The 12,276-nt window shown below is 40.7% G+C and overlaps 1 protein-coding gene across 1 annotated transcript in view; it reads left to right on the forward strand.

Annotated features, from left to right (window-relative positions):
* Positions 1-2,674: 2,674 nt before the first annotated feature.
* DUSP16 (dual specificity phosphatase 16) overlaps positions 2,675-12,276 on the forward strand; it is a 38,747-nt gene continuing 29,145 nt past the window's right edge. The window contains exons 1-3 of the mRNA XM_009636543.2: positions 2,675-2,743; positions 9,512-10,113; positions 11,258-11,396. Of these exons, the coding sequence (XP_009634838.1) occupies positions 9,883-10,113; positions 11,258-11,396 (370 nt within the window). The 5' untranslated portion in view covers positions 2,675-2,743; positions 9,512-9,882. The remainder of the gene's footprint in view (positions 2,744-9,511; positions 10,114-11,257; positions 11,397-12,276) is intronic.

Raw genomic sequence — 12,276 nt, forward strand, 5'->3', positions numbered from 1 at the left:
GCCTTGCAAATTCTTACGTTACATGCCATGGCTTTGGGTTGGATCTCTTCAGACTCGGATTATGTGAATAAATAAAATAATTTTTTAGCTGATTGTAGACTTTATAAATGTTATGACAGATACTTCATACAAGGTTAGATTTTTAGGAAAGGATAGGATTAAACTTTTAGGATGGGAGAGGTAGGTACTGAGGTCCTTTGAAGGACACTGTCACGCTTGACTGTTGAGTCTCTGCCTGGCTTCTGGCTTGCACCACGACTCTGTAGCTGTGGGAGGAACGCTCCGTGTGACCCGACTGGTTGGGTTCGTTCAGCTGCAGTTTAGGGAATGCCCTGAGCAAGAGAGGAGAAAAAAAGGCTTCAATTTCTAATTCTGGAAAATAGAAAAAGGTATTTAAATAAGGCCTGGAGGACTTCTTATTTGCCAGAAGTAAGTAAAAAGGCAAGTTTATATCCTTTTGTAATTCACCCTAATTGAAAGGATGTATATTTCTTTTCCTAAAGTCAGCAGAAAAATCCTGGCCTCTTAATGATGAAAGACTTTTTTTTTTTTTTTTTTTTTTTTTTTTTAAACTTTCTCCTAAGCACAAATAGCTGAAGTTTCCACTTTAAACTTGGGTGGCTCATTCATATTTCACTTAATGGTAATATGGTATCCTCTCTCTCTCCCTCCCTCTTCTTACCACCAAGGCTAAAAAGGAGGAGGGGAGATATAAAATGTTTCCGAAAATTACAGGAAATGTCTGTTCCTTTAACAGCATTGCCAGGGAATTTCCAAATGTGCTTAATGCTTATGGCTGAACTTGCAGCAGCTCGGTCTTCAACCATGAGTGGATCCTGTTCTAAAAATGAGGCACCTCCTTCCAGTAAACTGTGTTGAAATTAAGTATATGCTTTGTTTCTCCTCTGCTCTTCAGCAAAATGAATTGTGCCCAATGGTGAAATGAGGGCTCTTGGGGGCTGCTTTAAAATCGTGATCCACTTCTGTTCGTTAAAGTGGGAAAAATAGTACACAGTTTCCTGAGGTGGTAGCTAGTTTATATGTAAGGACTTTGGAGAGGCACGGATAGCAGGTACTAGTGAATGTGAAGACTACCTGGCAGTTTTCAGAGGGACTTCAGAAACTGCATATGAAGCACTAAGGAACAAAATGGGAGATGGTTTTTGTCCAGGTACTTCGTTTCCTTGGGCTGTCACAAGGTGGTCTCTGATCATAGGGTCTTGCATCTAGGCAGAGCCTAATCGGTGTTAAGCACTAGGTTAGTTTTCATTTCCAGGGATGAGATTAGAAAAGGGGATAGCGCCAAATATGATGAGTAGGATGAGCTTTTTCTTCGTTTTCCGTTGTCTTCTGCCGGGCTTCTGCTGCTGGACTGGGGAAAGGAGCAAGGGAGATCTGCAGAGCCTCTTCCTGGTGCCCAAAAGGGTGTCTGCCAGCTGGAGCAGGCAAGGGGAGAGATGGACCTGGCACAATCTTCAGCAGATCTCATCCACCTCTCTGCCCTGTTGCTCTCACATGTGTATGCCAATGTGCTAAGGATGGACAAGTGAGAGGATCTCCAGCTCGGGACCTTCCAGGGACCAACATGCGGGTCTCAGTCAAGGTGTCCATCCCAGTGAGCAAAGCATGGTTGGGTAGCAAACTCTTTAATTACCTCTCTGAAGGGCTCCAGCCCCGTGTTCTACTGTTGGCATTTGCAAGGTTTTTAGAGCAGTTGCCTAAAGACAGAGTGGTGATTCTTGTAGCTTCTTTCCTTGCGAGACGATGTGGGGTTTGAATCTGTTCACTGACCGTCATAATGTGCTCGGCCCAGTGGCTCTCCATGGTTGTCATGTCGTTTACTACGTGGTTCAGAGCCACTCCTGGATTTCATAATAAGGCGGTGCTTGGCAATAATTTATTATCATGGTTTATGTTACAGTGCTTAAGTGGAGCTGTCAACTCTTGATAGCAATGATTTGAATCTTGGTTTTAGCTGCCCAGGAAACAGTTTGGAATTGACACTAATGTGTTTATTTTTACTTCCTCATCTTAAGGTTATAATTTAATTTGTTCACGTAGGAACAGCAGGTGCCTTGTATAGAGGTTGTATGGGTATGACTATACGTAATGGTTGGTGATGCCAGTCTTACCAGTTTCCAGTGCTGGCTTTTTTAGTGTGTAGTGAGGTGTGATTAATTACCTGAGATGTTCTTTTTCGTTAGTCTTTGTCCATGCTGTAATCAGACTAATTTATGGCAATCTTCTATATTAATAGATACTGAACAAGAGTTTGTGAATTTGCTTGAATTCATGCAAATATATTGCCTGTGAATGCTACTTAGAGATGAATTTTGTAGCAGGGAGATGTGTCAAATTGTTTGGAAGGCTGTTGTTGTTTTTTTATTTTATTTGGTGGTTGTTGTTTTAAGAATCTCCAACTTCTTTTTTTTTAAAGGTGGTGGAGAGATTTGCCATGGTTTTTTTTCTTTTCTTTTAGAAAATCAGTGTAATGTAATTTTCTATTTGAGACCCTTTCAAATTAAATGGATGCTAGCATTTATAGATCTCTTCTCACCTAGGTTTTCATGTGTTCGGGGGAGTTTTACAGCAAATAACTATTTTTTTTTTTTTACTTGTAATAAAGATTATTTTTTTTTTTTTTTAATTTTCCTATGTTTAGGTATTTCCCTCTGCTGGCCTTTGTATGTGGACCACCCTGTGTCATCCTGTTCAGCCCATTTGAATTTTGACTTAAATGTAGGTGAGTAATTGCTTTTGACATGAAACAATAATGGATTCATATAATAGTACTCCCGAATTTTCAGTGGCTTTGACTTGGAAATCATACAGGGAGAATAACCTTTCAAAATTCCATTGAAACTTTTCCTGGTTGCCTTGTGTCCCAGGCAATAGGAAGCTAAAAATGTTTATCTATCGTAGCATTTGTTTGGAGTGGATTAGGTATGCCATGAACCTGCACTGAAAACGTATTTTGAAATGGAAAGAGCTCCTTGCTTACATGGGTGGAGAAGGGAGTCCCTAAATAAAGTCTCTGAGCTGTTGGATAGCTGTTGGATGTAACACGCCAACAGCATGTTCTAACGCTTCCATGAGGTCACGTTCTATCAGTTAGATTTCCCTGCTATAACACGTAATAAATGTTTATTATTTCACAGTGAATGTCAAAGAGGTTGGCTTCTTGGTAAATGCAAGTGATGGTAATCTGGCTCATTGCTTAGAGTTGGTAATGATGCATGGTTAATATTTGCAAGAACATTGCACATATTTGAGGGCTAATTGAGTAGGTCACCAAAACGTGGTGTTTTGGCAGTTTGTTTTGGTTTGGGTGTTTTGTAGCAGAAAGAACTATATTATTTAAAATACCACTATTTGTATAAAAAGCAGTATCTTACCGTTATCTAAATGGAAGGTCCACTCATCTTGCTTAGCCCAGCTATCTTAGAATGCTAGTGGTAAAAATGTCACTGAGCAGTAGGTGTAGGAATAGAGAGAGCTTAAAAATCTAAACTGGAGGTGGTTTATGCAGCTTATTCCTGGGAAGCTGATTGCCTTTCTGGCTCTATCTCCATGCCTCAGTTCTCAGATAAGTGAGCACTAATGAAATGAGGTGACTTTTCCTTAGAACTAGTAATCAAAACTGAATAAGTAATTAGTCAGGTAGGCTGAAGGGCAATAGAGCACTAAACAGAAAATTCTCGTTCGTCTATTTTTTTCCAATGGATTATACTTGCCTTTTTAATGAATGTACAGTGTGTAATCTAAAATGCATGTGGCTGCTGCTTCTACAAGAAAGAGAAAATTAACACTATTCCATTTTGACTGCATATATACATCTAAAGTACAGTTGTGCTGAAAGTAGGAGAGGAGGGAGCAGCCATTCTGATCATACAGATAAGCAAAGGAAAGCAGGGTGACATTCCTAAGATTGCTTCTCTTTTATGAACATGGTACATAAGTGACCTTTAAAAAAAAAAAAAAAAAACCAACTATGTGTTTCTATTCAAATGACTTCCTTGCTGCTCTCCACTCTTGCACCAAAGTGGAGTGTGCTGGGGAGGGTGGGGGAAAGTCTGTGTTCCCAACCTACGTGAGGAAATGATGTGCTTATGAGATGATGACGCTTGAGTCATCTGAAAAGCCAAAAGACATCCTCATTCCCCTCACTTGAGGAACACGAGCCCTTGTTAACACAGCTCTTTTAAATCACAGGCATTTGTAATCTCACTCCTGTGTGGCCTGCACAATGGCAGGCAAGACATAGGCTTGTTGTAACCTCCGTTATGTTTTTTTTCCCAGACTTTACACTTCATTACACAGTTGTTGATCTCTGAAATGTGTTGCCTTGCTTGCTGAATTCGGAGGAAGTGTAGCCATGCCCCACTTTCACTGGGAAATCTTACTTCCCTTGTGTTGCAGAGGCTCTTTGTGTTTCTCACTACTGATGAGTAGCAACTTGAGCAAGGATCGAGGCCCTCTCCTTGATAGTCACTCAGTCTCTGGTAGCACAAGCATCTGTCCAGAACAACTTTTATTTCCATCTTTCTGAGGCTGGTGAGGGAATGCTGTGGTTGTCATAGATGTTGGAGGGGGGGGCGTGGAGAGGGGAGGGGGGAAGATCTCGCAGGAATGGGAGTTCACCCTGTGATCCCTAGGTCAGGAGTTCCTCTCTGATGCAGGAGTTCTTGCAGGCTTGTTTGGAGAGTATCACTTGTGGCTGTGGTGGTAGGGAACTGGTACTGATGGTATTGGCACCGGCTTTGAACCACTGGCAACTCCCAGCTCAGTAACACTGAAGCCAAATACTCCTTTGAAAACAGCTGATGTGCCAGCAGTGGCATGTGTCCTACAGTTTAGGAACTCCTACTTCCGTGTTTTGATACAGCTTTAGGGTTTCTTTTTTTGTGCTGGTGTCCATCCTGAGAAACAAGAAAGGGAGTTTGTAGGGGAAGATAGTGGTTTTGCTCATCTGTGCATGTGTTTGCCTCTAGAAAGTGGAAAAATATGTGGTTTTAAAAATCAACTCTCTCAAGTGTCTCAGGCCGAGTATGCAAAAGCTGCCCTTCAGGACCTTCTAATCTTCAGATGCTGTAAAGTTATTTTGTTGGTGTTTTGCCATGCAGCAGTAACATATGTGGGAGCATTGCTGTAGGCACCTGACAAAGCAGGCATTAGTGACGTCAGGAACAAAACTGCTGAGTGTTTATGACACCAAGGTTCAACTTCAAGGTTATCGTCTTACATGAGGTAGAAGTCTGTCAGAGATTGTAGCAAGGCTTCTAGAATTCGGCTCTCTGCCAGTTCCTTAACCGAAGTAGAATTAGAGTGTTGTTCCGAAAGGTTTAAAAAATATATTCTTGCTGCATCTGCCTCTTTAAAAATACTTGCTATCATATGAGACAAAGCCTGAGGTAACTCAAACAAGCATCCTGCTACGATGTAAGGGAATTGCTTGGAGTCAAACTGGTAGAAATAGAAATTAGGAGCGGATACAAAATGTGAGTTACTTTGACTGAAGAATCAAACACACAACTAAAGTGCCAGGTTTCCAGTTCTGTGGTTGCCTGCTTTGCTCCAGCTGAGCCATTTGGATTGGGACAGGAATCTCTGTCGCAAGGAGGGATCTTGTAGTTCTGTGGCAGCATTACGCATATGTATTGGAGATCCACAGTTGTTTGCATGGAAGATAGTAGGGTTTTTGTAGTTTTGGTTCTTTAAACAATATGGAGAAACTGTAAAGATACCAGGCAGGTGTGGAACAGATCCTTCTCATTTCACAGTGAGTTAGAAGTTTAATTTTCTTTTTTAAAAGAAGAGGTAACAAGCAGTGCCACATGTTGCAGTCCATCTACAAGGAGGAAGAAGCCATGCAGTATTACCAGCGTGTATGCAAGTGACTTCATACAGTATTCTCATAGCTCAATTACAGCTCACTTTTTGGTAATCCCGATTTCAGTGTAGTCATGCTATGACTAAGATGGTTTCCTAGCTTGAAGATCAGCAACATAATGGCCTATTTAGGGCAAAGCATTATATTGCATCATTTTATGAGACTCTCTGATGTCAATACATACCATTGCGATCCAAGTCACAAGTAGCACAGCAGAAAGAGAACAATCAAGAAATGGACTTTTGCCTTTCTACAAACTACGATTAGAAATGAAACAGGTATTTCAACACCTCATGGTAGCTGAATGGCAAGAGCCGTCACCTGGAGGGGGAGGAGAGCTCTAGTGTTTACCTACAGCAGGAGCCTGCCAGTTTCGCTTGTTTAGATAGGTCACAAGGAAGAATCCCAAAGTCTGATAGTACCAGAAACAGAGAACTAAAACCAAAACAAAAACCTGTAATTGATAAAAATGTTGTTCCTCCCCTGCCCAATGGAGCTGTTCCTGTCAAAATAGGATTTCAGTCACCGTAACGTGAGGCGACATTGCTGTGAAGTTTATTAATTTCAAGCCATGGGCAGATGCTTTCAGAAACTTAACACATAGCTATATGTTAAGGTAATAGTGTTATTTAGAAGGATTCTTGACTGGTAGCCCCCTTGTCTTATGTTCTTTACATGCTCTTAACGCAGTCACCATCTATGACTGGTTTGAGTTCTTTTTAATGGTCTTCTGAAACAAACTTTTATCATATGAGAGTGAAGGCTGAGACAGCGAGCAGTAAGCATTTAGAAGATAAGAAATATACCCAAACTGAAAGTTGCAAATTAAAGATTATGTATTTTTATCAGCCTCCGTTTTAGAGTTCTGTAGTTTCTCAGCTGCTTTATTTTCCTGTTATTACTTGGACTTTAAGTCAGCAATTTAGCCATCAAAACAAACTGTCTAGTTCATGAACAAACTGTCTAGCTCACAGAAGAGCTAGAGCCAATTCCCACTAGAGCCAGTGGAAAAGTTTTCATTGAGTTCAGTGGGTTTGGTATCTGGCATCCTTTGATACAAATAGAAGTGAACCAAAATTCATGACAGGGCATGTTAAGAGAAATAAAAAAAAAATAAAAATGCAGAACTACTTTTTTTCTCTCTGAAAAAAAAATGGACACAACTATCAAGTTTCACTTTTTCCCCCCTTGCATAATGGCATAGTCTTTTGATACCTTCCAGCCTGCCTGCAGAGAGCCTGAGGCCAGTATATAATGACTGCTCTTTGAGGAGCCAACCAGGTTGCAAATATAGGTGGGTTTTTTTAATAGGTTTAATTAAGGCTTGCTATAGTAATTTTTCCAATAATTTTTGTAGTTTAGAGCAATATGCATTTCACTGCTGTTCACTTCTGTTATCTGGACAGGCTTAAAAGCACTGGCTCTATAGCAGTAGAGTCAGGGCAAATAGAAAATCACCTTTTGTCATTCTAATGGCTGTTCATGTAAAACCTGGTGTTTTTCTTGTTTTGCTACATGAAACTCACAAAATAAGTTTCTTCCAGTTTTCTTTTTTGGGTTGTTAAAGTGAAGTTTGTACTTTTTTCAGAATTGAATTCATTTAAGATTCTGTGTGTTTAGATTTGTATAATATATCTAATGAGTAAAACATGTGCTGACCTGGGATTTCCCCTTGCCAAACACAACTGACCTGTTGTTGTAACAGGACTTTTAATAATCATTCAATAATATCTATAAATTAGTTTGAATTCACGACTCCTCTTGAAATTAAGATATACAACAAACATTTCACACTGAAGAATGTATAATTATTTTATAAGTAAAATGGAAGGTTTCCAGCTGAACCTATTAAACTGAGGATGTAAAACCACTTTTTTCAAAATATGTAAAATCTTCATCCCCATATGTACCCGTATGTGCATTAAGAATACAGGAAAATGTATCCTCATAACTTGCTTCTGTTTACAAATGTTTTGCTGCCTCAAGAGTGTCAGTCAATTGGATTTTTATTTTCTTCGTCTGGCCACTTCAGTTTTGTGGCAGTTGTGTTACTTTGCTTTGTCCCAGCCAGCAGAAAGCAGAGGCAGCAAGGCTGCTTGGGTTACGGGCTGGGTGGCACGGGCCAGAACCCACGTTAAGACTCACTGGAAGGTATGCGTTGCCTTGTGCAAGAGGTGTTGCATAGTTTTGTGACCTAAAATCGCTTCCCCAAACAGGAAAAGGGAACGCAATGGTGTGAGACATGCAAACTGGAGAAATGTGGTTTCTTGCTGAGCCGGCTTTATCCTGATTTGAGCCCAGGTTGCTCATTTCCAAACAGTCTGCCATACTAACGAGGCGGCAAACTCTGTCAGGTTTGTCCTTCCCTGTATGGCTCTAACCTGTGAGCTCCGCCACCTTTGGCTGAAGAAGCCACCACCCTCAGCCATCTCCTCTTGCTGGAGTCAATTACCGAGGCAGCTGAACGTGTGGCTTGCATTTCCTCCAGAGCTGTGTTTGCAGCCTTACGTAGACGGCCGTCACTGTAAATATCCGTGACTGCACAAAGGTACCCAGTTTTGAACTGTGGGAGCAAAGCAAGTTGACTTGTGTTTTCTGTTGGATCTATAGCTGCAGCACTGTATGCACTGAAATGCAGCTCAGTCCCTTATGGATGAAGCCCCGTGGTGGCTCCTTTCCGAGGAGTGTTCCTACAGGGACTTGTTGCATCAAAGCGTATTTTGGGAGCCTCTGAAAAGCCTGAGGACAGCTGTGAGGCAGTAGTACAAATAGGTGGTGAAACATGTCAGGTGTTTTTACTGCTCTGCTGCTGCTGCCGTTTTGGCTGATGTGGGTCAGATGCTGTCAGAACCCAATTTTACAAAAGTATGGTTTGCTTCAGATGTTATTTATCATGTGTGAAAACCGTAATGGTCCTCACCTTACTGTCCTACCTGCTCCAGAAGGGTCAGAGACAGTGCTCACTGCTTTACCTTTCAGTAGTGTATTCACGAGGCCTCTGTTCCACGTCTGGTGGTTAATTGAAATAAAATGCTCGTGTCCTGATGTAGCACCTTGTTCTTCTGGTTTCTGTCAACCATGTTCTTAAAGGAGAGTGGTGGATGTAAGTTTTGTCCTTTCTTTTGTACAGTTTCAGTTCCCCAAGACTTGCAGTGCTCTTTTGTGAAATGCTTTCCAAGGCATTAAACTTTAAAAATGTATCTTAACTAATTTTACAACTTCTTCCTCAGTGGTGAAGTGCTGAAACGCATCTAATTAGTTTTGCTATTGAAAGGAATCCCATGATTTAGGGCAGTATCTCTTAATTGTATTCTAACAAAGTCTGGTGAAGAACCAGAGCTAGTGGCAACAAAAGTCTGCAATTAAGACAGGGTACGTTGCCTGAAATACAAGATAATTGTCCCGGCAAGATCATTGGAATAGATTCAGAGGCTGTAGTGGCAAACGTTCTCTCGAGGTGTTTGGCATTTACAGCAGAGAGGGGAACTTCTCAGGGTTATATTTATTATATGGTACAGACCACTGTGCAGTTAGCCTTGGAGTTGAATGTTTTGTTCTGCAAACTTTCCTGGCCTCATCTGGTTTATGGTTTGTTTTTTTTTTATCTTCCCCTTCTTACAGGCTCTTAGTCTGGTGTAAAGCTGATGGGTGGGAGCAAAGGTAAAGAATGATGTAATGCAGCGGCAGCCAGAAAGCATCTTTTGTTTGAATTGTGAAATGGCTACTCCATAGTCATCTCCCGATGAATCAGATGTGAGGGGCTGCTTTGTGGAACGAACCCTTTGTAACGGCACATCAACTGGAAGCAGGAGGAGACATTCAGTTGAAGAGCTCTTTCTGAAAATGGGTTTAACTTTTCTTTTGCCAGTCACTACCAGCATGACCTCATACACTTCTAGTACAATGGTGTGGCTAAGCCTTTGAGTACACAGCCATTACATCATCGCAGCAAATTAAGAGAGGGAGGTGGTGAAAGAGGCCTTATTGTTGTCATGGCCGATGAGATGATCAGGACTCAACTCATTGTCGCCGAGAAGTTGGTGGCTTTGCTGGAGAGTGGTACAGAAAAATTGCTGCTGATTGATAGCCGCCCCTTTGTGGAATACAATACGTCCCACATCTTGGATGCCATCAACATCAACTGCTCCAAGCTTATGAAGCGGAGGCTGCAGCAGGACAAAGTTTTGATTACAGAGCTTATTCAGCATTCAGCGAAACACAAGGTAGGGGTAATTTTCCTGTTATTCCTTGTATTTGTTTAAGAGAGTCCCTGGAAAGCCACTTGTAATAATTTTCCCTTAGGTATTTTGTTTTAAACAAACAATTTTTAAAAAAAAATATATTGGGGGACTGAGTTTTGCTGAGCTCTTAACCTGATTTTAAAAGGCTATTGGTTACTATTGAGTTTATCTTTGGGATTTTTTGTAGCCTGCTCTCCCCTAAGTGACAGAGTAATGGGGAGGGATTTAGAAATTACTCAGAAGGAATGCTCTCAGGGTTCTTGTATGTCTTGCAAAGCACAGTCCCTTAAATATATGTAATTAAAGCAGGAAACATTCTCATTCTAAACTTTGAAGGATTCTTTGGCGTCTGTGGTGGGGGGGATCACTTAGCAAGTGGTTGTGCAGTTTGCAAGGAAACTAGTTCTGTCAATCCTGGCTCTTACTTGCTGTTTAAAATACTTCTCGTGTGAGTAGTTTGAGGTTTTGGTTATTGTGTTTTAGTTGTGGGTGTTTTTGTAATAGTGGTACTAGTGAAAAGAAAATAGCTAAGCTGTTTAATGTGTATCTCTCTGTCTTTTGGTTTTTGATCCATTGGTATTTGTTTCAGATGTCTTGGTTACAGAAGTAATCTATTACATTCTTGCTTTGACATGTTAAAAACTGAAGCCTTTTATTATTACTACTACTACTACTACTGTCTAAAGCATGTTGAATACGCAAAGTTGTATAGATGGCTAAAATGTGGGGGGGGTTAGGCAGTTTAAGGTCTCTTTACTGTTTATACAGAAAAAACCCAGAAGCAGAAACTGAGGTAGGGTCTTTTAAGAAGCTTAATTTTTAAACAAAGCAACCAACCTAGCTGAAAGTAAAGCTTTTTCCAAGTGATATACAGTCACCTAATGGTAGAAATTTACAGAGTGTGCTTCAACTCGGAGCAAATAATTTACAAACTATCAAAGGAATTAAGTCTTGATCAGGCATATTAAATTAGAAAATAAAAACTGTTTTGCGTACAGCTGCGTAAGAAATCTGTATATCTGAACTGCTGCATAGCAAATATGTGGGAACCCTGATGCAGGTAATAATGTGGGGCCTTTAATCGTCTTCCTCCTTCCTATCTTACTCTGAATTATTTGTGTTTCAGATTGAAATTGATTGCAAGCAGGAAGTGGTGGTGTATGACCAAAGCTCTAAAGATGTGACCTCTCTCTCATCTGACTGCTTTCTTACTGTGCTCCTGGGCAAACTGGAGAAGAATTTCAGCTCTGTGTATCTGCTTTCAGGTATGATGTACCAAGAAAAAAAACCAAAACACTCGAATAAGGAGAAGAAAGGAAATGCTAACGTTACAGGTGACGTGAACGCAATTTTGCAGCAGTGCTGTTATACACTTCAGTTATAGCATAGCTTTTCCTGCGGCTCTTTATGCGTATAGTGACACTCATAATACATACAATGCTCAGAAATTCCATCTTACAGGGGATCTATTACACCATTTGTACGGTGTAAATGGAAATTGATCAATACAGGGTTTTTTAGATGTGTATATCGCTATTTTAGGGTCAAAAATAGTGAAAGAAATATGCTTCCCTGGTCTTCTAAATATGAGACATGCTAGCAGGAAAATCTCTTCCTTGCTGAATTGGTAATTACTACAGCAAGAACAAGAGAAACGATCTCCCGGAGTTATGGAGATTATTCTGTATGGCTTTTTAAGCTTCAGCTCCTTAAGCAGTAGCACTCTATTTAGGTCTTCTCCCTCAACCCCACCATTTTTTTTTTTCCTTCCTTTGCGCCTTATTTTTTTAAAATCCCAGGTCAAAGCATCCATAGAAATTCAAGTCCTTATAATACAGGATTTGTTGGTGTTAACGTGTGCTTGTGTTGTTATTTCTGTCATGGAACAGTAGACCCAGTGTTCACAAGAAGGAACAAGGCGGGGCATGAAGTAGATCCAGGGCTGAAAGAAGAGGGAATGACGAATACAAGTAGGAAATCCCTTGCAGTGACTCGATCAGTGATCTAATGAAGTGTGCGTATATAGTCTCTGAAATGTTAAAACTACAGTCAGAGACTGAATAATGATGAGGAGAAGGAAAAGAACTCCAGAGAGATGCTCCCTCTTAGCAAGAAGGCTTCACTGAGGTTTGCAGTGACTTCAGA

Source organism: Egretta garzetta, unplaced genomic scaffold, assembly GCF_000687185.1.
Source record: "Egretta garzetta isolate BGI_Z169 unplaced genomic scaffold, ASM68718v1 scaffold293, whole genome shotgun sequence".
NCBI lineage: Eukaryota > Metazoa > Chordata > Aves > Pelecaniformes > Ardeidae > Egretta > Egretta garzetta.